Below are 25,218 nucleotides of genomic sequence, written 5' to 3' on the forward strand. Positions count from 1 at the left end.
GCGGGCGGTTTGGGTGCGCTCGCTCGGGCCGGCCGAAGGCGCGGGGCTCGGGGCCTCGGGGCTCCCCTGCCGCTCCGGGCAGGCGCGCCTATGGCGTTTCTAAGGTGACGCTGCGCTCAGCGCCTTTCTCCGGGCGCGGAGGAAACACCTATGAACCCCTCGGCGACCTTCTTCGTCGGGCGCCAGGTGAACGGCCGCCGGCGCGCCCGGGTGCGACCTCGGGGCGCTGCGTGCGCGTCTGGCCACCTTGGGTGGGTTTGAAGGCACGGTTCCCGCGTCATATTTAAAACAGTGCCCGAGCCGTCGAGGAAAAACGGAGCGTCACGTCCGTTTCCTTGTCCTAAAAGAAACTCGTTGCCCGTCCAGACGCTAAGACCGGTGGGAGGAACCAGGTGATGGCGTCTTAACGACACACAGCTGGCCTCGGTGGAGCTGCTGTTCCCCGCGCCGCCCGGCTTCCGGCCCTTAGTTTACTCCACGGGAGCCCCGTTTTACCAAAAAAAGCCCTGAAAGGGAGCTTGTCCCAGGTTTGCGTTAAGCGGTATACGATGAGATGAACTTTTGTGTATACTTATTGCCTCTTGTCCGACCCGAGAATATGTTGGATCTTTGCGGCGCGCTCTGTGATGTATCCCCCAGTCAATACTTGCTGAACGAGTGAGTGAGTGAGTGAGGGACTGAATGAATGGCCTAGCCAAGACTGGAATTCAAGTCTTGTGATTTGGAATCCCCCGCCTCCAAATTCCATTTTCTGTGTTTACTTTCTAATAACTGTGATTCATTCCTCGTTGTTACTGACGCATCGTGTTTTTCAGAAAGCCCGAATGATGTGGTATGCTTGGGCTTCTGGTGAACTCGTCACTCCCGTCTTTAAGATGGAAATCTTTTTTTTTTTTTTTAAGAAACTACTTTTTTTTTAGTATTTTATTTATTTATTTTTAGGGAGAGAAGGGAGGAAGTGGGAGAGAGAGAGAGAGATCAATGTGCAGTTGCTGGGAGCTATGGCCTGCAACCCAGGCATGTACCCTGGCTGGGAATCGAACCTGGGACACTTTGGTTCCCAGCCTGCGCTCAATCCACTGAGCTATGCCAGCCAGGGCTAAGATGGAAATCTTAAAGTAACACGTTTAGTTCTTTATTTCATCCAGGGGGACAGCACCAGCTTTTGAAATGTAACTCGCAGTCTTAATAATAGCTAGTGTTTGTCGAGTGCCTGCGATTTGGCGAGTAGTGTGAAGTGCTTCACAGGGTTTGTCTGGCGCAATCCACAGGACTCGTGAGAAGGCGCAGTGCTGTTGTTACCATTTTACAGGTGAGGAAACGAAGGCTCACTTACAGTGAAGCAACCTGCCCAAGGTTGCCTAGAGCCCCCAAGTGGCTGCTCCTGGCCTCTGCGTGTGGTCAGACCAACTTTCCTGCGCTAGGCTTTCACGTACCGTGTGCTTAAAAGGGACTATACCGTAGATAGTTTTGGTAGATGTGAACATGGCACCGTGGTTATATGAAAATGTTCATTTTTAGAAATGATACTGATGTATGTATGAGTGAAATGTATTTTTTAATTTTATTTCAAAGATTTTATTTTTTTATTTTAGAGAGAGGGGAGGGGAGAGAGAAAGAGAGGGAGAGAAACATCAATGTGTGGTTGCCTCTTGAGTGGCCCCCCTGCCAGGGACCCGGCCCATGACCTGGGCATGTGCCCCGCCTGGAAATCGAACCTGTGACCCTTTGGTTCACAGGCTTGCCGGCGCTCAGTCCACTGAGCCACACCAGCCAGGAGGAAATGTATCTTTTTTTAATCAACAATAAGAAAAAAATATTGAAACAGGTGGCAAAATCTTAATGGCAGAACCTGGGTCCTGAGCGTATGGGAGTGTGTTGTGCCGTTCTCTGTCTTCTGCGTATGTTCCAGAGTTTTCCTTCACAGAATTGGTGTTTTTAGCAGGTGTGTTGAGTTTGGCCCAGTCCCAATATTAAATTGTTCTTGGCAGACGGAGCACATGTGCATGTGTTAGAGGTCATGAGAATTAGTTACAGTTGACTGGGGCCAGGGGAGGGAGTCTACTGCTGGCTGATCCAAGGAGAGAGCCGACCGCAGAGAAACCAAGTGCAGGGACGGGTCCGTCTGTGACTAGCCGGTGGAGGTGTCACCAACGGTCCCACCGTGCGAGTGGTGTGTGTGCGTGGTGTGACAGAGATAGAAGCAGTGCACAGCAGGTGTGAACTTGCTTATGTATGTTGACTATACATGATTGTGATGCCATGTTATCACCAGTGAAGAAAACGTAGTTAATTTAAACCACCTTGGACTGGCAGCAGAGGGAGTTCTAATTAGGCTGATTCCTGCCGTTGGCTAGTTTCTATGCTGATGCGAGACCACTTTCTGTGACTAGAACATCGGGTCGGAAGTTGAGATTTCCACGATCGAGAAGCAGCGGAAGGAGCTGCAGCTGCTCGTGGGAGAGCTGAAGGACCGCGACAGAGAGCTCAATGACATGGTCGCCGTCCACCAGAGACAGCTGCTCTCGTGGGAGGAGGACCGGCAGAAGGTGCTGACTCTGGAGGAGCGCTGCAGCAAACTGGAAGGTCAGGCGTGCGCGCGGCGGCGGCACCGCTGCTGACATGTGCTGGGGGGCTCGCGGGGGTCACGGGGGCGGGGGGAGGGGGGCGAGTGCCAGCTCGGTGCCCGCCGTGCTGGAGTCTGGCTCCACGGACGGCAGGGAGCCTCCTGATGAACACCCGCGGTGGCACGGACAGACAGACAGACAGACAGACAGGGTGTGGACTGCAGGAGGGGGGACGGAGTATTCCCGTGCAGAGGAGCGCCAGGTGGAGCTCCGTTCCCTTGGGGTGCGAAGAGCGAATCTTGAGGAACTCAGTTTTGGGCTGGCATGGGACTCAAGATGCCGTAGGACTGGCCGTTTTTCTTGAACTGACTCAAAGATTTTAAACTTTGGATACCGAATTTGATCCAAAGTGCCTAAAGCGGTCCCCTTTCACGACGACAGCAGTCGCAAAAATGGCTCGCCAACACTGTCGTGTGCTCCGTATCTTAATTGTCACCCCTTTCAGTGCTGCGCTCAGTATTCGGAATACTCTGTTGACTCTAAGGAAATACTGGGATGTCTGAGGGGAGAACCCTGGGTCTGGTTAGGGGAGAACTTGCAGCACCTTCTTTTTTTACTCACACTTCACAGAGGGCCCTGTGAGCACGACAGCGCCGATACGCACGATGTCCCCCCACCCCGGGGGCTGCCGGTCTTCCCTGACCGCCCCCGCCCCACACACGTCCACACACACACAGTGTGCTGTGGTCCGCGTCAGATGTGATATAACATTAAATCTTCCACGTGAGCCTATTCGAGAACAAAGATAGCAGATTATGTGTTGTCATCAGCGTCTGAGTTTCCAAATGAGTAAGAAACTTCAGGAGGTATTTCATGGCAAACTGAATGGCCAGTAAATATATGAAAAGGCTCTCATTCTCATTAGTAGTAATTAGGGAAATAAAAAGTAAAACCCTAATGAGACACCATTTTACACTCACCAGACGGCAAAGAGTTAGCAGTTGCCGGTAAGAGCGTGACGCCGAGGGGCGGCTCCGTGGCTGCTGGTGGGCGTGCCGGCTGGTGCCCCTGCTGGGGCGGACCGCCCGGCGGGCCCTGGTGAAGGCGCACGCGGGACGCGGCCCAGCGCCCCCACGCCCCCACGTCAGCGTGCGCACGAGTTACCGAAGGGCTTTGTCCATACGTAGGTCCCGCTTCAGTTCATGGGGGCCTGAGAGTCGCATTTCTAACAAGTTGCCGGGGGGGGGTGTCCACGCTGCTGGGCAAGGACCACGTCTGAGTGACAGGGCCCTAGAGAAAGTCCCGCGCAAATGCACCGAGATGCCCGTCCACGGCCGTTTGGAGCCGTGGGCTCAGGGTGGCTGCGCAGTGGAAACGCCCGAGTGACCGCCCGTAGCAGAACCGATAAATACATTTGGTGGAGTCCTACGTGGGATGTTATGTAGCAACGACAGGAGACAGGCACAGGTTACAGACGACACGGGGAAGTCCCGGGAGCACGGTCTGAAGTGCGACCAGCAAACGGAAGAATTCACACGGAGTCTAGTTTTACCCGTTTTCGGTTCCCATTGAACCGTGCAGGGAGGGGCAAAAACGGGTTTACGGTGAGCCCGCCCGCTTTCCCACGCGGCAGGGAACAGTGATGCCGCAAGGGGAAGCTCAGCCTTGGGCGGTGGAGACAGGAGGCAGAACTGTAATAAGGAGCAAGGAGATGATTGGGACCGGGACGGTGGTTGGGAAGGGCACCTTCCCGGGCGCGGGATCGCACACGCATAATAATAAGACCTTTTCAAAGGAAAAGTATCTTGTCAAGAGTTCTTTAGCACGCTTACTTTTTCAATCCGTGTGTTGGAGGAGAATGCATTTTGAGCCCCAGATCTGACCGCGGCCCAGTTATTGATGGACTTCCCCTCAGGTGAGCTGCATAAAAGGACGGAGATAATCAGGTCGCTCACGAAGAAGGTCAAGACCCTCGAAGCTAGTCACGTGGAGTGCCAGACCGCCCTCCAGAAGACCCAGCTGCAGCTCCAGGAGATGGCCCAGAAGGCCACCCACGCCTCGCTCCTCTCGGAAGACCTCGAGGTCGGTTTTGTTCTGTGCTGAGCTTCGCTAGCCCAAACTCTGTTTGTGTTTCCGCTGCTGAAAATACGCCTTTCAATGTTCGCATTGAGAATGCATGTATGTGTGTGTGAGAAGGGGTACCCACCCGGCCCTGACCGGTGTGGCACGGTTGGTTGGAATATCATCCCGTACCCACATGGGAAGGCCGCAGCTTTGGTTCCCGGCCAGGGCGCATGCCTGGGCTGTGGGCTTGGTCCCTGGCTGGGGCGTGTTTGCGAGGCAACCCCGACTGGGGGGTGTGTGTGTGTGTGTGTGTGTGTGTGTCTCGCTTCAGTGTTTCTCTTCCCCCTCCCTCAAATTAACTAAGTAGAGAAAGAAAATATGTCCGTCCGTCATCACGGCCTTGTATTGCTTGCCCTGCTCTGCTGAGCTGTCGGCGTGGAGATGAAGCTCCGCCCCGGCCCTTTCCTAGCGGCCGGGCTGTCTGGTTCGGCAGCATCTGCCGCTGACCAACAGCGCGTTGCTTTAGAAACCTTCCTCCAGGTCTGAGGTCAGCGCCTTTGGGCTGTGGTCACTTCCGCTGTGCCTTCGACAGAGCTGGTCTTGTCCGGTGGGAGGAGCAGGCGTCTCCCCGGGCTGTTCGGGGAGTGAACCCCGCGAGGCTGGTTCTCCAGGTTTCCCGTGTGCCCGGTCCGTCACCGGGACGAGAGGCTCCGGCCGAGAGAAGGCCGCTTTCTGTCCTGGCCGGCACGTCCCCGTCTCACAGAGATGTTCCGTGCAGGTCTCAGTGATGCGATGAGTCTTCGTGGTTCCTAATGATAGTACAGCTTTTAATTTACGCCTTTTTTATTGGTTTTAGATTACTAGAGAGTTCCTAGCTATAAGCTAAGTAGAAACTATTCTAGAATCTACAGATCTGTTCCATTGAAAAATGGGAGTGTTTCGGTCAGCTCAGGCTGCCGTCACGAAGTACCCTGGCCCAGGACGCTGAGACACTGGACGTTTCTCTTCTCACAGACCCGGGGGCGGGGGCCCGGGGCGGGGTCGCAGCCGTCAGCGTCCGGCGAGGGCTCTCCTCGGCTGGGGGACGGCGCCTTCTTGCTGTGCTCGGGACAGCGCCCTGGTGTTTTTTTTAATTTTCTTTTTCTTTATTGACTTTTATTTTTTAAAAAAGATTCTATTTATTTTTAGAGAGAGGGAAAGGGAGGGAGAAGGAGAGGGAGAGAAACATCGAGATGAGAGAGAAGCATCAGTTGGCGGCCTTCCTCACGTGTCCGACAGGGCACCGAATCCACGACCCAGGCAGGTGCCCTGACCGGGAACCAAACCGGTGACCTTTCGATCTGCAGGACGCTGCCCCGCCCACTCAGCCACAGCGCCTGGGGCTTAGTGTTCCTTTCCATGGCTGCTTACTTGGCCCGCTTTGTTAGTAAAAGAAGTTAAAAAAACAGACAGACAGAAGGACGATCCCAGAGCGAGGCTACGTACAGTACAGCACAGTACAGTACCGAGAGCTTCTGTGGGGCTCGGCCCCCCCCTCCCCCGCGCACTCACGTGCTGCTTCCTCGCAGGCGAGAAACGAAAACCTCAGCAACACGCTGGTGGAGCTGTCCGCGCAGGTGGGACAGCTGCAGGCCCGAGAGCAGGCCCTCACCACCATGATAAAGCTGAAGGTGAGTCGGTGGGGGGGGCGGGGGGCTGCCTCCCTTCCCGGGCGCTCCGCCGGCCGCGGGGTCTAGTGGCGCGCATGGGCTCCCTTAAATTCCGTGCCTGTGCGGCCGGAGAGTAATTAAAGACCCACCTCAACAGTAAGGGGTTCTGGTCGGGGTAGGTGTGGGCTCGGGCCTGGGGTCTCTCGTTTTGCTGAAAAGAAGGGAAGGGGGAGCGGGCCGATCGTGGGGTTTCTCCATAACCAGAGCCCAAGCCCCTCACGGCCCCCCGTCACTGCAGTTTCCCTGGGCGTCGCAGCGTCTGGTCCGGAGCTTTCTCGGGCAGCAGGCTACGGCGGGCCACGCCTGGGGCGGGGCCAGCGGGCTGGGGTCCCTCACTGACCCGTCGGGTGACCGTGGCTGTTCACTGTTGACCCGGCCGTCGCTGGGGCAGCGGCAGTGCCCGCCTCAGGGAGTTACTGGGCGGGTGGGTGGAGCGCGTTACCCGAGCAGGTGCTCAGCACGGGGCCCGGCACCCAGGGTTCCGTCACACGGGGACGTCCCAGTGAATACGGTCCTTTCGCGTCGGTTACTGGGGACTTGAGCGTCCCATGTGACAGCTTTCGAACTCGGCGTCTAGGACAAAGACATCATTGAGGCGGTCAACCACATCTCGGACTGCTCGGGCAAGTTCAAGCTGCTAGAGCACGCCTTGCGCGACGCCAAGATGGTGGAGACCTGCATCGTGAAGGAAAAGCAAGACTACAAGCAGAAGCTGAAGACCCTTAAGGTTGAAATCAACAAGCTGAAAGGTGAGGAAGAGACATCAATTGTAGCGTTTATCATGGGAGTAGATTCCTGCATTCGGGTCCCTGTAACCTTGTGGCTGAGAGTGGGCCTCCTCCGGCGGCCTCGGGGCCGGCCACGAGGGGTTCGTGTCACGTGCGTGGCACCAGGTTGCCGTCTCCGTCTCCCACGGTGAGCTGCCGAGTTGGGGGAACCGCATGACACATGGCCAGTCCTGCCCTGCCGCACTCGCTACCTACCGCTGGCACACGCTCTGTCACAGCCGACGGCAACATCTCAGCGGGCGGCGCCTCGGCTGGTGTGGCTCAGTGGTTGAGCGCCGGCCTGTGAACGGAAAGGTCGCTGGTTCGATTCCCAGTCAGATGTGTGCCTGGTCGCAGGCCAGGGCCCCAGCTCGGGGCGTGCGAGAGGCAGCCGACGGATGTTTCTCTCGCGCATTTCTTGCCCGGGTGAGAGGGAGGCAGCAGAGCAAGGAGGGAGGGCCACCCAGGACGCAGGCTGCCCCGGTGGCTTTGGGAGCGTGTGGTGTTCTTTAAAATGCCTTTGCATTCTCCTTTTTTTTAAAAAAAATATTTTATTGATTGTGCTATTACAGTTGTCCCATTTTTTCCTCCCCTTTACCCACCTCTGCCCTGCATCCTCCCTCCCTCTGGCGTCCCTCCACCCTAGTTCGTGTCCGTGGGGTGTCCACGTAAGTCCTTTGCCGTCTCCTCTCCTGTCCCCACTCTCACGTAGCTCCGTGAACGGTCCTTTCCGAGTAGTGGTACCCGAGGTCTCACGTGAAGCGAGGGGAGGTGCACCAAGTAGGCCAGCACTCTGTGCTTGAGCACGGATGCAGGCGGCAGGGTCAACCCGCATCTGCCCGCTGCAGGGGCTGCGGGGGCAGGCCCGCTTTCCTCCGGCCGCTCCCCACGGTGGGACCGGCCCCTTGGGGTGGCGGAGCCGTGGCGTGGTGGGAGCGCCCCCACCTCTGTCCTAGGGAGAGCTCAGAGGCGCTGGCGAAACCCCGTGAGTTCATCGCGGTCGCCTTGACTTGGGAGCCTCGGCCTGGCTCTCTGACGGTCTGACCGGTGCAAACCCTGGGTCGGCCTCCACCGGGGCGGCAGCTGTAACCTGAACCTCGCGGGGAGCCCCTGGCAGCCGGGGTCTGCGGTGAACGGCACCGCCACTGGGGACGGTGCAGGCATTTGGTTCATAATTAGTTGAACACTCTAAGTAAGATTAATTGAATATTTATTTTAAACTATTTTTTCAAAGAAAAAGGGGGCAATGGAGAGTGGACTAGAGAATGAGGGAAGAAGATCATTTGGTTTGGGTGGCCTGGGAAGGCGTCTTGGACGAGAACATTTCAGCGAAAATGTGGGTGACAGGGAGGACCAGCCACATGAAGCTTGGGGCGGGGAGCCTTCCAGGCAGAAGGAGCAACAGAGGCAGAAGCCCGGGTGGGGGGGTGGGGCACGGCACGGAAGGGAGGGGGCGCGACAGGCAGGGCCAGGCCAGGAGGGCTTGGGGTCACATGTTGGGGTTCACCCGAGTGTGGCAGGGCGGCTTCTAGCAGGGAGGTTTTTATTTTGGAGAGAGAGCCTGCTTGTCCGTGGCCGGCAGGCAAGGGTCCGGCGGGGACCGCGCAGGGGGAGAGAGAGCGAGCGCAGCCTTAGCCCGGTCCCGGCTGGCCGGGGTGACAGCCGGGTGCGGTGAGCTGCCAGGGGTGGGGGTGGGGGTGGGGGTGGGGCGAGCTCTGGCTGCGGACCCCACAGGACTTCCTGTGAACGGGGAGGGGGGTGCTGAGGGCATGAGAGGTAGTCACACTGTGTGCATCCTTCCATGGACTAGTGTTCATTTGAGAACTTTCTTTTTCTTCTATTTGTGAAGAGGATCTAAATGAAAAGACAACAGAAAATAATGAACAACGAGAAGAAATCATTCGCCTCAAGCAAGAGAATAGTTGCCTGCACGATGAATTGGTTTTTACTGGTAAAAGTGGATAATTAGTTTAAGGGACTGACTGCGCATATATTTGTATCCTGAACTTCCTGTGGTACTACAGCGAGCTAAAGGAATTATCCTTCTCTCAAAATAGTTTTTTCTTTCTTTCTTTTTTTAAGATACTATTTATTTATTTTTAGATAGAGGGGAAGGAGAAAGAGAGGGAGAGAAACATCAGTGGGTGGCTGCCTCTTGCAGGCCCCGCACTGGGGACCCAGCCTGCAACCCAGGCCTGTGCCCTGGCTGCGAATCAAACCAGTAACCCCTTGGTTCAGAGACCAGCACTCAGTCCACTGAACCACACCAGCCAGGGCTCTCTCTTTTTTTTTTTTTAAAGCCTTTGAGGGGTGCGGAGGGACCAGGCAGGGACGTCTAAAGTCCTTATCATGCCTCCTGGTTAACTGTTTCTTCCTCTGTAAAGGAGCTGGCCTCCCTCCCGGCTGGGGCCTGTGGCTGTACTTCTCACTGAACGTTCATTAGGAAAGGGCCTCACGGCCCTGGCTGGCGTGGCTCAGTGGGCTGAGTGCCAGCTGGGGAACCAGAGGGCCACTGGTTGGATCCCCAGTCAGGGCACAGGCCTGGGTCGCAGGCCAGGTCCCCAGGTGGGGACACGTGAGAGGCATCAACCACACACCGATGTTCCCCCTCTCCTTCTCCCTCCCTTCCCTTCTCGCTAAAAAATAAAGAAATTTTTTTTTAAAATGGAAGAAACTTATGAATTAAAGAAAGATTGTTTATACTTTTGCGAATGCTATATAAAAATTAGCAGTTCAACATTTTTCCAGTTTCGCAAATCGATTACCTGTAATTACTACAGTTGCAAAAATATTCACGTTTTGTTACGTTACTAAGACCCCAAAGAATGCGGGGGATGGAGTTTTCATGATGTAAAGGCAAGTGTCTCAGGAAGGTCTGGCCGTGGCGCCCTTCTGCTAAGCAAAGTCGCGTCCCCTCCCCCAGCCTGCTCCCACCCCGGGCCCCTCCCGTCCCTGCCCGGCCTGGCATCTCGGCCCCCTGGTGAGAGCCCCTCCTCCTCTGCTCCTGCCCAGGAGTCTCCGATCTGTGGGTCTCATCTCTGTCCCTGCCAGGGGGCTTCTGTGGGGCTTTCAGGTGGGGGCATTGTGTGAGGAAAACACAGACTTGGGGGTAAAATTCCCATAGAAATTCAGTGAACATATTTTTGGTCTACTCACACTTATGCGTAATGCCCTGCCCTAGGAAGGGAATACATCTCTATAGTTAAAAGGGCCAAATGCAGTATTTTATTTTAAAAAATGTCAAACAATTTGAATCTCATGTGGAAACGTGGCTTTTTACCACTAGAGGTCACTATATCCATGATTACGATTGCTGCTGTTGCACAGTACTGTCTTACATTACTAAACAGGCAAGTAGAAGAGATATATGTATGTTACTGTATACCGATTAGCTACACATACCTATCTCTATAGCTCTGTATCTATCTCTGTGTCTACATATCTATCTGCAACAGTCTCTGGATCAGCCCCCAAGTGCCAGGCACGCTGCTGTCTGCCAAGGAGCTCGTAGGCCCAGAGAACCCGGTGCCTGCAGACGCCTGGGTGGGACGCGGTGGGGGGTGGGCGGGGGAGGGGAGCCGCGGGCGGGCTGTGCCAGCATCCTCTCTTCCCTCTGATGCGCCGAGCTCTGCTCTTCCAGCCGGTCATTATTTACTAAGTAAAACACTTAAAATTTGTTAGTGCCATGAAAAACCCAGTTGGTGAAAGCGTTTTTTTAATTATTTGCTACGTGGACTTCTTAAACGTCTTTTGTGCCCATACTGCTGTCTCAGAATGATTTTTAGAAATGGAGAGGTTTGCGCTGACGTGGCTGACGAGAACCGCTTTGACGGTGCTCTTTCCCCCGCCCCCCGCAGGAGAGAGAGAGAAGAGGAAGGACGAGCTGCTGGACATCGCCAAGTCCAAGCAGGACCGCACGAACGCGGAGCTGCACAGCCTGCGGCAGGTGCGTCCCGGGCGCGCCCCGTGCTGCCTGCCGGGCGGGGGACGCTGGCGCCGGACGTCAGGGTGGGGGAAGCGTGCGTCTGCTGGTTCTGCCGCCGCCGTGGGGCCTTTGGATCCCGACCGCGTTAGATGTCTTTCACGCCCAGCACGGCAGGCGGGGCCTCGCTTAGGGCGGTGAGAGGCGAGGAGACGGGGGGGCACTGGCCGGCGTCAGTGCTCACGCAGGGAGGAAGTGAGAGCAAGAACGTGTGCCGTATTCCTCTGGCCACTACCTGATCTGCTTTAGCGTTTGGATGCCGGACTGTCGACGCCGCTTAGTGTTATTGTTACGCTTTGTGTTGACTTGCCCCTGTCTGCGGCAGATTTACGTGAAGCAGCAGAGCGACCTGCAGTTCCTTAATTTCAACGTGGAACACTCCCAGGAGCTCGTGCAGATCTACAACTCGCGGATGGAGGAGTCCCGGGCCCTGGAGTCCAGGTAACCCTGGGGCGATGCTGCCGCTCGGTCTCGCGGTTTCTGTCGTCGTTCCGTCGGCCCTCGTCCAGCCCTTGCCGTGGGCCAGCACCCGCTGCCGTCCGCCAGGTAGCCGGGGGTGAATGTATAGGGGCCAACAGCGACCATTTTCATCCAGGTCGTGCGGAGACCTGGGCTTAGAATTGTAGGCGTGGTCCTAATCCAGCCACTAGATGGCAGAAATTCGCTCGTCGTTGTCTGTCTGTCTGCTGCGGAGAAGCTCCAGGCGAAGTGGAAGGGGCAGGGTCAGCTGTGTGTGCACAGCTGCAGGGGGGGGCCTGCTGCCTGGGGGCGGCGGCTCTGCTCCTCCTCGGGTTCCCTGTCCCCTCGTCAGCGCACAGGGTGTCTTTGCCCTGCAGCGAGCAGCACATGAACTCACTGGGTCTCCACAAAATTGAAGGGGAACGGGCCCACAGCTGTCCTGCCTGTGTTCACTGGAGCCTGCTTTTCGGAGGGTCACGGAAAGGAGCAGGGTTCAGGGACGCTCCCCTTTGCTGCCCTGTGACCCCCAAGGCTGCCCCGGGTTGACCGCAGCCCCTTGCCCCCTGGGTGGCGGTTGCAGGCCTGGGCTGCCAGGGCTCGGCCTGGGCAGTGCAGCGGGGGACCCTGCACGTTCCTCCCGAGGCCTCTGCTGGGCGTCCTCACGGGCCGTGTCCCAGCGGCAGCTGCCGCTGCTGCTAAGCGCCCGGCCACCCCAGCACCCGTGTCGGCAGAGGCCCTAACACACCGGCTCTTTTTCCTTCGTTGATGGAAGAAACTTCCAGACCTGTCGAGAGTTTTTATGAGTTTATTTGAGCCAAACTGATGACGTGTGCCAGGGAGCAAGATCGCAAATGCTCCCAGCAATAGCAGTTTTGCAGCTTATTTCAGACGTAAGGCAGGTGCACGAAAGCCACCGGTGGTCAGTAAAGGGGGCTGGAGAAGGCAGAGCAGGGCGCCCCCTGGGGCTGGACAGAGGGAAAACCGAGAGGTCCTTCGTGCAGGCTGGCGGGTCCTGGCTGGTTAATACTCTTGCAGCGCAGAGCGGGCCTGTGGGCCCCGGCGCGACAGCGAGGGCTCTGCAGCCTGGGGCTCTGGGGCGGGGGCTGCCTTGGAGGGCCGGGAAGGAGGCGTGAGGACATGGACAGGCCCACTTAGACAGACGCCACCCCTTGCTGAGGAAGCTGTGGGCCGGGGCGTGGCCACTTGCCTCGACCTGCCCAGTTAGGAATTTGTGGTCTGTCCTCTGTGGTCACTTCTGGTCTCGGAGCTTGTGAGGCTGATGACATGGCCCTTTCCACTCACACCGTCTTGTTCTTCACCGGCACGGGGAGGGGAGGCACGGGCTTGCTGGCGAGGTGGCTCTTTGGGAGCCTAAAGGGGCTGATGCCATCTAGAAGGAGGGGGTGGGTTTTCCGAGGGGTCAGACCCAGACAGCTCAGAATCCCTGGATCCGTGTGACGGAAAAAACGTTTAAAGACATTTAACAGATTTGTCACACATATGCTGTACACCCTTGGTTTTCATTGTACACATACGTGTCATTGGTACCTGAAGGCCAGCCTTCAGTACACAGCCACGCTCGTCTCCAGCAGGTCAGCGGTGTGGCCGGTGCACTCGGCACCGTCCACTCGGCCTCCGTTGCCTGGTCTCCGTCGCCCCTCAGTGCTGGCTCTGCCTGTGTTCGCGGTGTCGCTGGCAGGGAGGGGAGGGACAGACCAGACCAGGCAGGGAGGATGTGCAGAGCACTTGTCTGTGTCCGAGTCCGCCGCAGGGCCCCGGGGGATTGAAGGGGCCTCCGCACGTAAACATGGGGGAGACAGGAGACAGGGGACTCAGTGGGTGCCCTGGTAGTGGGTATGGGGGTCAGAGAGACTCCTGGGGGCGCAGGCTGCACCTGGGCTCCGGAGAAGGAGCGGATATTCTTCCTTATATTTCATTTCCGACACGTGGGTCTTACTAGGGTTCAGGTCAGCTAATGAGGTTTGGGTGAAATATTTGGAATGATAGTATCAAGTGTATCTTACAACTTCGTTTTTTGTAATGCCACCGTAGCAGAGACATGTACTTATCTGACCTTGAAAGCAACCACCCAAAAGTCGATATTAAGAGGGAGAAACATCAGAAGTCGCTGGTCAAGGACCAAACGCTGGAGGCCACGCTGACCCAGCAGATCAGGGCCGACAGGGGCTCCTGTGCCGGCTGCGCGGAGAAGCTGCAGGCCAGCGCGGCGTTCGGGGAGAAAAGCGTCCTGGCCGTCTCCTCTCTGCTCACAAAGGACCTGACGGGGAAACAGAAGTCCTGGTCTCTGGGAGGAAAACTCCCGACTGAGCCTGAACACAAAAGCGCGCCGTGCCAGATCCACGGGAAATCCTCCCAAGGCATTGGAGTCGGGGCCCCGCCGGAAGAGAAGCCGGTCCCAGCAGCCCCCGCGCTGCCTGCCGACGAGACGCCGCGGCACGAGGTCAGCGTCTTCCTGGGCCTGGCCGACTGCGCAGGCGCAAAGCGGCGGGAGCGGCTGCGAGCGGAGTGCGAAGGCCGCGTGGAGGGGCCGGGGCCCTCGTGCTGCCGCGGAAGTGAAGGCTGGCTGGGCGACAGTGACGCGTGCGGGTCCAGGTGCTGCCACCCGAGTAACTTCGTGGTCGAGGCCCCGGGCCAGATGTCCGACACGGAGTGGATGAGCATCTTCAAGCCGGCCAAGCTGCAGCGCGTCGTTCGCCTGAAGTCGGCGTGCACATGCGCAGAGAGCGCCAGTGGGCCGCAGTGCTACCCCTCCGCCAGGTGAGTGCGCCCCGCGTTCGTGAACACCCGGGGAGCCGCGGCCAGGGCGGCGCCGGCTGCGTCTGCGTCTGCAGACGGGCAGTGTTCGAGGCGGCCTGCCTGTCTCCGTGGGGCCGCTGGGACCTGACTCTGCAGACTGAACTGGATTCCAGTGGAAAGGCTGTGCCCGGGCCGGCCTCTGGGGCAAAGGCGTCGCTTAAAAACAAAGGCGGATGTCGTGAGAGTTGGGCAAATAATGTTTTATTTGAACACAAACAGGTGGGCCACTTCGTACTGCTCCGGGGCATTCCTCACCCCGGGTCGTTTGGGTTGATAAGCCGTGTCTGTGTGCCCAGACGGAATGCGTTCCGGAGACCCCAGACAGGAGTTCCTTGCCACCCTGAGCCGCGGTCGCCCCGCCCTCTTAGAGATCCAAGTGCCCCTGCCTTTGTGTTCCCCGTACATTTCCCAGACTTTCTTGAAACCATGCAGGAGAACAAGTACTTGTATTTAATAGGCTGGTAACATTATTTAACAAAAGAACATGGAGTCCGGGCTGGTGCGGCTCAGTGGGCTGAGCCATGGTCTGCAAACCAAAGGGTCGCCAGTTCGATTCCCAGTCAGGGCCCATGCCTGGGTTGCGGGCCAGGTCCCCAGTGGGGGGCATGTGAAAGGCAACCACACATTGATGTTTCTCTCCCTTTCTCCTTCCCTTCCTCTCTCCAAAAATAAATAAAAAATCTTTTTAAAAATGGACTAGTTATTAGCATATGCTGCACGTGCATTGTTAGCATGTATGCATCACTCAGGTCCCTCCCACTGCGAGAGTGGCTGCATTTGCACTTGAGTGGCGCTATAGTGATGTCAGCTGTTTTCAAAGAGAACCTGGCTCTTCAGTCTTTTTTTTTTAAGATTTTATTTATTTTATTTTTTAGAGAGGGAAGGGAGGGAGAGAGAGAGAGAGAGAAACATGTGCGGTTGCTGGGGGCTGTGGCCTGCAACCCAGGCATGTGCCCTGATTAGGAATCGAACCTGTGACACTTTGGTTCGCAGCCCGCGCTCAATCCACTGAGCTACGCCAGCCAGGGCTCTAGCTCTTCAGTCTTAAATCACTGGAAAGTCCAAGTTCCTGTACTGAGGGCCTTATGGTCGCCATCACTTTGACTTTCCTAGGACTCGATGACTGAATTTCCTCTCTAATAGTTACATTATTTGGATTGACCTTGGGCTCTTTTAGAAGCCTGAGTCATTTAAAAATCATACGTGTAGTTAATCTGTCAGTTGCAAAACTTGTTAAAAATTGGTTGTCACACTCAGTGAGCACGTTTGGTTTTCAACGGTGGTCTCTTGAGAACTGTAACTCTGAGCAGGGGGCTACCGCGGGGACCTCACCTCAGCACGGACCCCCGCAGGGGAAGGGAGGCCTGTGTCGGGTCGTCTTAGGAGCAGGGTGGACGTACGGTAAGTGTAACGTACGAGGGAATTCCCAGTTGAAACTCAGAGTCTCCTTTCAAGACCGTTCTGACCTCCCCGGCTCCAACTGATCGAGCTGACTTCTGGTCCTGCCAGCCGGAGGCGTGAGCCCAGGCCTCGAGTGACAGACGCGTGATGGATGGGGGTGAGGGGATGACGCCGCTTTCCTGCTTCTCCGCCTCTGGCTGAGCGTTCGCGTCTGTGCACAGTCCCACCTTCCACCCGACAAACACGGGCCCCTCGGGGGAGGGGCCTTGCTCTGCTGGCGCTCAGTCACGGGCCACACGGAGGGCGAGGCCCATGGGCTCCCGTGTGTGCCGGGCGGCCCCTGAGACCAGACCCAGGAGCTCCGCGGCGTGTGTGCTCTCCAGTGTGGGCAGAGGCCTCGGAACTGAGGAGCCGCAGCCGGGCCGCGCTCGCTCACAAGGGCACTTTCGAACACCGTGGACAAAACTGGTCTCACACACCAAAAACCTCGAATTTTTACACATCATACTCTGTTCATTTCTTCCCTCCCTTTTGGTCGATTCTGTCTCCCAGTCTTTTCTTTTTGGGGGGTCAGGGAGGAGGGAAATGTCTCTATTCTGTCGTTACCCTTTAAGAATTTTGTTTTAATTATTGCAAAGGATATGCATTAATTTATAATATTTCACTCAAACGTTCTATTCAAATCTATAATGTTCTACTCACACTTGAGCTTCTTCATTGGAAAAAGAGAAATAACCTTTTTTTGGTGCTGCTGGGATATTTCAAGAGCAAGAGTGTTGGTGCGGTGTGTTCAGTGCTGATTTGAGGCGTCTGTTTCTGTTTGGTTCCGTCCCCCACAGCGAGCTCGCGGCCGCCCCGCAGCCCCCCTGTGTGGGCTCTGCCTTGCCAGGGGATGAGAAGGCGATGGAGACAGAGTCCTCTGCGGATAGAAAGAACTCACCTAAGATTCTGTTTGTGAACAAAGATGCAGCACCGCCCAGTGAGAAGGTTTGTGTTTCACTTAGAAACGCCCAGCTCATCGCGCGAGACTTCTCCCCGCATACTCCTGGTTCTCCTCTAGCGCAGGTGTTCACGTGCCGAGGTTTGGCCGTGCCTCAGTTTCCTTTAAGTTACAGGACTTTAGGTCACACATACCCTGTAGATCGGCTTTAGGCAGGATGCCCCTCAGGCTCTACAGGGGATTGATGTATCGGTTTTTAATTAATAAACATCTTAGGTCCAGGTCAGTAGTAATCATTGTTCATGGAAAATTAGAAATGAGCCTTCCTTAATGAAAAAGTTAGTCTTGGTGCTTTTGAGAGCAGTTGGCATGCTAAAAGTTCAGATCCCAAGGTGGAAAATTAGACAAGAGCAAACTAAGGCACATTCTACATATTTGTAAAAGCTTATAAGCCTTTAGTGTTTTGTATTTTGCGAGTATTCTGACATTGCAGTCACGGCTTTGGCAAGCTGACTTAGGAGAAAATCAGCCGTGCCTGGGGTCCTTCTGTCACGTGGGTGTTGCCTGATTACTTGTCATAAGGCCTGTTTAAATCCAGTTATTTAGCCAAGTAGTTTCTAAGAGATAAATGGAATTGGTTATTCTGGTATTTATTAACCCACAGTCAAAGAAGTATTGTATGTTATTGTAGTAACAAATAGAATAGTAGAAATATTAATGAATAGTTCATATCAAAGAAATGTTAACGAGTAGTTAACATCTGTGTCTGTTACACCGTATCCACGCGCATAACATTTAAAGACGCTTCCTGAGTTCACGGGAGCTCCCGCTGTGCTCTCTTCCAGGAGGACTTCTCTCCCACGAGCAAGCTCCAGCGCTTGCTGGCGGAGTCCCGGCAGATGGTCACGGACCTGGAGCTGAGCACGCTGCTACCCATCAGCTCCCAGGGCCTCGGCGGCTCCGCCGCCGCCAGGAAGGTGGGTGCGGGCTCTCCCTCGGCCCCGGGGGCGTGGTGTCTGTCGCTGTCCGGGCAGCGCGGGGAAGTTTCTCCGTGCCTCTGGGGACTCGGGCGGCACACCGGTGGTTGTTTTTGCTGCTAGCGCACTGGTTTTGAGGAAGGAAAAGTCACCCGCAAATGTCACTGCACCCAGACTTCCTCTTTCCAGTTACCTGGGCACAGGGATATAAATTCTCAGGGACTGAAAAAGCAGCTTTACTGCAGAAAGTCTCAGATACACCCAGAAGCAGACCACACCTGGCCGCCGCCCCCTCCAGCTTTCTGCCGCCCGGGCCTCGTCTCCCGGTCGGTCCGCACCGCACCGCACGGGGCTTCTCCCGAAGGCGCGTCGTTCCGCTCGCTCGCTCGCTCGCTCGCTCGCTCGCTCTCCCAGCAGATAAGGACGCCCCCCCCCCCACTGATTGTTCCGAAATGTCCTCAGTGACAGTTCCTGTCAGCTTTCCCGCTTCTCCCAAACGGGTCTTTCGCCCTTTGTTCCGACCGCTGTCCAGCCGGGGTTCCCACTCCGCGTCTGGGTCTGCCCTGCAGGTCTCTCGCGTCCCCCAGCACTTCTTCCTCCTCCCTTTCCCTCCTCTTCCTACTACTACTCCTTCTTCTTCTTGTTCTTCTTCTTCTTCTTCCTCTTTCTCTTTCTCTTCTTCCTCTTCCTCTTCCTTCTTGTCCTTCTCCGTTGTCCTCCTGATGCCGTGTGCTCACGGCGGAAACACTGGGTCATTTGTGCTGTAGTTTCCCGATGTCGGGGTCTCGCTGACCCCATCCTCACTGTGATCCTCCCCCCTGCCCCTGCCCCCGCCCCCAGTCGTTCCTGTAAACTGGTGTTTAGATTGAGCTGCTTGATTAGACTTGGGATCAGTTTGGGTTTTTTTGTTTTGGCCGGACCGCCATGTGGGCCGGGCAGTCCGCTCCCTGCTCTGCCGGCTGGTGGCCGGGCCTCCTGCTGTGGGTGCGGAGCTCCGTGGGGAGTTCAGAAGTTGGTCAGCTTGAGCTTTGGTATTATCAAGTTCCCCTGAAGGCCACTTACTGATCTTAGCGTTGCTCTGTCAGTATTACCTAGATCTGTGACGTCACTGGGAATGGCAGAGCAGCGGTTTCCTAGGCCCATCCTTCCCCAGGCCCCGTTTCCCGGGCTGCTGTGGCTGCTCTCTCTGCGCACAGTGAGGGACAGCTCAGCAGCGGTGCCTCGGGCGCTCTGCAGGTTCTGGCGCCGTAACGCGAGCCGCGAGGAGGACGTGGAGCGTGAGGTCGGGATAGTTGGGGTCCCAGTGCCCTGATCTGCAGGATAGGGGCTTGGAACTGATGCTGTGAATGTAAGCTTCCAGGTACATGACTTGAGTGTGCGATGTGCCTAATTAGAGACACGGGTGTTTGAAAGCCCTTGAATTAACCCCAGCTGGTGTGGCTCAGTGGTTGAGTGCTGGCCTGCGAACCAAAGGATCGCCGGTTCGATTCCCAGTCAGGGCAGAGGCCTGGGTTGCAGGCCAGGTCCCCAGTAGGGGGCTCACTCGAGGCAACCACACATTGATGTTTCTTTTCCTCTCTTTCTCTTTCCCTTTCCCTCTCTAAACAGTGAATAAGTAAAATCTTAAAAAAAAAAAGCCCTTGATTAAACTTTTTTGCATCTCTGACCAAAAACTAAAATAAGAAAGGTCTGCAAGAACACTGAAATACTTTTCCTTTAGAGACAACTTTGTCGAGGTGTCATTTACCTTGCTGCACTCCGGTCAGCCCCACTGACCCGCAGTCTCACACCGGTGCCACGCGGTGTTGGTTCCGTGACTCGGGGCAGCCACGGTGCCATGTGGTACGCGTCCTGCTGGAGGAAAGCCCCAAACGTCTACATTCAGGTCCGGTTCTGAAGAACTGGCACGTGATGTCTCACTCAAATCCACGGGGGCTTTCATCGGAGAACCTTACCCACCTGGGCAAAGCCGCTGCTCCCGGGGGTGGCCGCTGGAAGAACCCACCCCTCCCGGGACAGGGTCTCTCGTATGAGGGGTTAAACCACTGGCTGGGTAGCTGCACAGACCCCCGGGGGACCGGCGCAGTCCTAAGCCAGCAGATGACGTCAGGCCGTTACCACCCTCCATACACTCACTAACCGCCCTCCTGGGGACACTGTCTCTCTCTCTGGGTGGCCTTCTGGGCAGCCGGCCAAGCCTGAGGCTACGGAGGGTCCCGCATTTCCCAGACGCCCTTGCTGCTGGAGCCTCATTGCGTCTGAGCGAGTTCCCCGGCACGTCCTCTGCTCTGCGCGGCTTCTGCAGAGTTGTGTTGCCTCTTCCAGGTCGTCTGCAGGTCCACAGCGGTTTTAGGATCAACCGGTTGATCTTTCACAAACTGCCCTCTGACACTGTGATTCCGTTGAACCCACTGATCTCTCTGGGAGACTCGACCCCGCGAGCAGGGCAGACACGTCCCGCGTGCCCGGGTCTCCCTCCCGCCTCTCACCGCGTCGCGTGGTTTCCGTTGCCGGCGTCTCGCACGTCTTGGTTAGACCTGTTCCTGTTGTTCCCTCCGCTGATGCCGCTGCACGTGGCGTTTTCCTTTGAGATTGTGTTTATTGCTTACCTTTACAGCGGGGGAAGGGAGGGGGACGGAAAGGGAAAGAAGCATCGGCGTGCGAGAGAGACATCGATCGGTTGCCTCTGGCATGAGCCCCGTCTGGGGACCGAACCTGCAGCCCGGGCCCGGGTCCCGACTGGGAGTTAGAGCTTGCAGGACGCTGCCCAGCCCGCTGGGCCACGCCAGTCGGGGGCCACGCCAGTCGGGGCCCACGCCAGTCGGGGCCCACGGGCATTTCAAGTTTCAGCCTCAAATCTCTAGTTGATGATATGAAGAACCACGATTGGCTTCTGTGATTTGCATCTTTTCTAAACCCGCCTGTGGCAGTAGTTGTCGATTCTTAGGGTTTTGTGCACAGACGGTCACGGATCGTCCCTCACCGCGTCACGGTGGTTGTGACATCTTAGCACACCGCTTCTGCTCAGCACTGCCTCCGAGTCACAGAGCGGCGGGGCCGTGCGACGCGCGAGTGGCGCGGTGGCCGTGCTGTGGTGCCGTAGCCTCGTCTGACGCGTTGACGCCCGCCATCCCTCCCGCCGCAGGGCGGCGCGCACCCGGGCTCCTGCAGCTCCCCGCCCCGCCCCGAACTGCACACTGAAAACCATGCGGCGTACAGGGAAACCGGGTCGGGAGCATCACCTACCCCAGAAACTCTGTCCGTGACACGGTTTCTTAGAGGGCAGGAACGTAACCGAAATGGCAGGATGGTTTTCTGCGTGTTGCAAGGCCTCGGGAAAGTCTGCCTGTGGGAGCAGTCACAGCCGTGACCGACCGGGAAGTGGGGGGGGGGGGTCAATGCAGAGGGGCGGCTGCGGATGTGGGCGGATGCCAACACGCTGGGGCAGCCGGGGAACACGTGAGTGTGCACGCACACACGCATGTTCCTACACGGCGTGGCTCCGCCCAGCGGGGTGCAGGTCACCTGGCGGTTCTCGTGCCCGGAATCGCAGGTAAACAGATACAGACTGCGCACTGTGCCCAAACTGTCCCCTCATGCACCAGACAAGTTGGAACAAGTTGTCACTTTCCAACAAGGGACGCAGAAGCATGGACGACACTCTGCGTGCTCTGCCAACGGGTCCCTCCCCGCCCTCCTGGCCTCCGGCTCCTCACTCAGCCTCTCGTCCAGGGCTCGGTGTTCGATTCCCGTTCAGGACATTGTCTGCAGCTCCCACCCTTGTCCTCGGGTCGCAGCCGCGTGGGTCTGTGGGTGTCACCCTGTCGGAGCACAGTCCCGGCACGTGGCAGCGACGGCACGTCCCCCCGCAGGTCCCCGAACCCTCGGAGGAACCCCTCCCTCCCTGCGGGCATCCCCAGGTTCCCGCCACACAGGGTGCCCCGAGAAGGCCCCGGGAGCCCCTGGCGGGAAAGGGAAGGAGAAGGCCCGTGGGTCGTTGGCCTTGGGCAGAGACCCAAAGTCCCGGAGCTTCTGGCGGCTGGGGATGCCTCCGCGGGGGGGTGGGGGGGGGTGCTGCGCATGAGAAAGACCCAGCAGGAGGTCCGCCCTTCGCCTTCGCCTTCAGTCTCACCTTCACCAGGTGGGAAGGTGGTTCTGCATCTTGTTCAGCGTCCCCCAGCTGGTGTCCGACCCGCGTGTGGTGGGGAGAAGCGCCGGCTCTGGGCGTGGTGTCCGCAGGGGTTGTTAGGCGGTTCGGGGCACGTTGGGAGGACAGTGAGCAGAAGTCCACGGGCAGTGAGCTTGGCCAGCTCCTCCCCTTTGGCCGGCTTGGCGACAGGGGTGCCAGGAGAGTCCCAGCAGCCTGTCTGCCCCCCAGGGCTTTGCCGCCTGTTGCTGAGGACACAGTCTCACCTCAAGCCTTTCTCTGAAACACTCTCGACTTTCGGCGGTGGGGGGGGCAGGAAGTGATCGAACCCCCCTGGCAGGGCCGGTGGCACTGCGTGCGGTCAGCCGACAGGTCAGGTCACAGCACTGACCCTTTGACCAGCAGCATCACCTGGGGAGCCTCTCCCGCAGACACACCTGAGTGCAGGTCGGACGGTGTGGGCCCTTCCCTGCAGCGCCGCTCTCTGACAGCCATGCCGGGGGACGCCCCGACTGGCCACGGTCCGCCCGCCGGGACAGGCCGGGGGGGTCTGGGGCGTGGAGCATCTCCGGGGTGCACCGTTAGGTGGGGCGCAAGGTGCTGAGAGCTGCACCTGCCATGCTCTGTGTGCACAAAGGGGTGGGAGTCAGGGTGCACGAGTATGCGACCTTCATTTTCAACGATGTCAGTGTGCCAACTATTTCTTGAAAACACCAATGATTCGAACACAGAGGAGAAAAGAGAGAGTAGAACTCAGCGAGGGTAGCGGACCCCAACACCTCCCCCCACAGCGGCTCCCCGCGGGCTCGAGGGGGGCGGCAGGGAGGGGTGCAGCCTGAAACCGGGCCGGGGTTCTGCCCGGCGCGGGGGGGCTGCACGCCCCCATCACTGGCCTGGGCCGCTGCAGTTTTTCTGTGGCGCCTGGGAAAGCCTGTGGATCCCTTTTAGAACCACATTCCCCAGTGAACGAGACAGAACCCACCGGGCGGTGAGACGCGTGGGAAGGCTGTCTGAGCAGAGAGCGGGCAGCCTGTGGAACGCCCAGGGGTCGGGGAGCCCCCAGGGGAACCCCGGCAGGGCCCGGAGGACTGGCTCCCCCCAGCAGGAAGCGGCTCAGTGAGGGGGGGGGCTTGTCCTACGGGCTGAGGTTCACCCCCTGCGTCTGCCTGTGTCTTTCCAGGCATCTTCCTCCTCTCTCCTCCTTCTCCTCCTCCTTTTTTTTTTTGTCTTTTAAAAAAAGTATCTCCCCAAACACCCAACGGTGCCGACAAGCCCTCTTGGGCACTTGAACGGCCAGGGCGTTTCGGGTTGTCATTGTTAGGGTGAGCGGTATCCCCGCCGGGGGCTCACCCCCGAGCCTGGGCCCAGGCCCCCGAGGATGCACGCGTGTTCGGGCGTTGCCCAGAGCAGCCACGACACACCCGGTGGAGCCAGCAGCGTCCCCGCCCCACGGCCGGAGGCTGAGGCCCCTGCTCCCGAGGAGGAGAGCGGTGCGTCTCTGTTGTGTGGGCGGGCGGCGGCCCTCACTGTGTTTCTCAGCCTCCTGAGGTCTCTCGGGCACTTCTGCCGTATTTACATATAGGCTTCCTGAGTATTTTCTACTTGTTCTGTCCTGGTTACTAATTTGGAACTTGTTTTGTAGAACTTCGAAGTCTCAGAAGAGTCAGCTCCAAAACACACCTCTCAGTAGCTGGGGAAAACAAAGTCAGCCTCAGCGTTCAGTGTTTGTGGGTGAGTCACCTTTGCTTATCTCGCCCGGCTCAGTGGGCATTTAATGAGTAACTGGGGACACTGATAAGGCGGGGGACAGGCTGCACATGTGTGTGACCGCAGTCCTTGCTCTGCTGTGGGACCTGTTTGTGCATGCCTTCCACGTTTACTCCGGGTCAGGTGTCCCTTACCTGCAAGCCAGGTGGAGCCCGGGAGAGCCCTCGTTCTCAACCCCCAGCCGCTCCGACCCCAGGGGGCGACCACGTGCAGCCTTCCCGGTCGGGACCCCCAAGCCCGTTCCTGCCGCCGGGCCGGGAAAAGGCTTCTCATGGGGCTTCCGGGTGCAGCACAGGGTGCATTGACCCAGGAAGCACTTTCTTGGTTTGTGTTTCCTGCTCTCAGACCTTCCTTTCACACGCATTTTCTTCGGAGTCCAGTTTAAGATAAAAAGTATTCCTTGTTTTAGCTGGTTTCCAGTAAGCCTAGAGCATGTAAGCAAACGCAGCGAGAGCAGAAAGCTTAAGCCCCCGCCCTGCCTCCCTCTCCCCTGTGCCTCCTCTCTCTCTCCCTCCCTCTCCCCCTCTCCCCCTCTCCCTCTCTCTCTCTCTCTCTCTCTGCCGAGAAGCCCCCGTGTTTGTAAAGCCCCGCAGGGCCTCGTGCTGACCAGCGACGGGCGTGGTTGGTCTCCCGGAGCTGGGAGCCCGGGCTCGCGGTCCCCCGCACGGATGGTGTTAACTTTGCGTCTCCTTCCCGCAGAAGCCGGTGTCTCCTCCCCGTGGAAGCAGGAAGCAGCCGCCTACACCTCATCCTTGACCTTGAGAACACAGCGAGGCTTGTCCCCTTCCCAGGCGCCGTTTCACGCCCAAGGGGCGCGGAGACGGAAAGTTAATGCCAACATCTGTGTTCGGTTTGTTTTCAAGTGAACCATCCGCCTGTGTCAGAAACCCTTTTCACGCGTGAGGAGGGAGATCTTACTCCCTGTTGTGCTTGCACCAGCTCAACACTGTGCCAAGGGGACACTTCGCTGTCAGGATGCCCACCACGATGACATGCTGGAGGAGCCCTTTGCGGTGTGAACTAGAGAACCCCCGTGTCTGAAATGCTGTTTTCACTACCTGAACTACCTGACTGTTCAAACCTGTGCGTGCGTTTACATCAGAGCCGGGAGCTGCTCGCAGCCAGCTCCACGTGTGTGGCCAGCGGCTTTCACCCCTCTCGTGGCCGTGGCTCTGCGCTTGGCCCTGTGAATGGACCTGGGGCGACACGACGCTGTGGACTGGAAGTCATCCCTCTGTCACCGCCCTGCGGGCCCCTGCGGCCCCACGGCCGAGCAGAGCCCGTCCGGGCCGGGTCCGCGGCCGCCCGTCTCCCGTGCGCTCGGCGGCTGCTGGGAGAGCGCGGGGTCCGCGCGTTTGTAAAGATTGTCAAACTCTGAAACACTCCTGCTTTAACTTGGAATTTAATTTTTTTAAGAATATAATATGTGTCTCTCTGTCCTTCTAAGAGAATCGATTAGCTTCAGTTAATAAAAAAATATTTTGAGTAATGAATCTGTTGGGTTTCTTTTTACTGCACGGGAGCGGAGTGAGGGAGGTCGGCCGGCCGCCCAGAACTGAACCCGGCCAGTCCTTTTCCTCGGGGACAGGGGCGGGGCTTTGCCAGCATCGCAGGTGCCAGC

General features: G+C 57.5%; 1 protein-coding gene and 1 long non-coding RNA gene across 3 annotated transcripts; one reads left to right on the forward strand and one right to left on the reverse strand.

The window, feature by feature from the left end:
- Positions 1–20: 20 nt before the first annotated feature.
- Positions 21–25,086, forward strand: CCDC62 (coiled-coil domain containing 62). 2 transcript variants are annotated; one of them, XM_045844741.1, is made up of 13 exons: positions 21–186; positions 2,394–2,586; positions 4,483–4,649; positions 6,200–6,301; positions 6,918–7,089; positions 8,957–9,058; positions 10,965–11,053; positions 11,415–11,530; positions 13,601–14,326; positions 16,606–16,753; positions 17,552–17,683; positions 23,473–23,561; positions 24,297–25,086. In XM_045844741.1, the coding sequence occupies exons 1-12, from the start codon at positions 151–153 to the stop codon at positions 23,518–23,520; spliced, it is 2,031 nt and encodes a 676-aa protein (XP_045700697.1). In that variant the 5' UTR covers positions 21–150; the 3' UTR covers positions 23,521–23,561; positions 24,297–25,086. The 2 variants fall into 2 exon arrangements, with proteins under 2 accessions (XP_045700697.1, XP_045700690.1); XM_045844734.1 differs by lacking the exons at positions 23,473–23,561; positions 24,297–25,086 and having other exon boundaries at positions 17,552–18,479.
- LOC123822671 lies at positions 20,903–23,894 on the reverse strand. Its single transcript, XR_006786399.1, has 3 exons — positions 23,732–23,894; positions 21,816–22,453; positions 20,903–21,504 (listed from the first exon to the last, which is right to left on the reverse strand). It is a non-coding gene; the product is annotated as an uncharacterized LOC123822671 (long non-coding RNA).
- Positions 25,087–25,218: the final 132 nt, after the last annotated feature.

The sequence above is a fragment of the Phyllostomus hastatus genome, unplaced genomic scaffold (genome assembly GCF_019186645.2).
Source record: "Phyllostomus hastatus isolate PE091 unplaced genomic scaffold, TTU_PhHast_1.1 phas_contig_1162, whole genome shotgun sequence".
NCBI classification, from domain to species: Eukaryota; Metazoa; Chordata; class Mammalia; order Chiroptera; family Phyllostomidae; genus Phyllostomus; species Phyllostomus hastatus.

Bases quoted from the DNA above. Each gene is read 5' to 3' on its own strand.
- CCDC62 (XM_045844734.1), top strand. From the start codon at position 151: ATGAACCCCTCGGCGACCTTCTTCGTCGGGCGCCAG. The intron at 7,090-8,956 runs GTGAGGAAGAGA...CTATTTGTGAAG, and splicing joins TGAAATCAACAAGCTGAAAG to AGGATCTAAATGAAAAGACA. The intron at 11,054-11,414 runs GTGCGTCCCGGG...TGTCTGCGGCAG, and splicing joins AGCTGCACAGCCTGCGGCAG to ATTTACGTGAAGCAGCAGAG.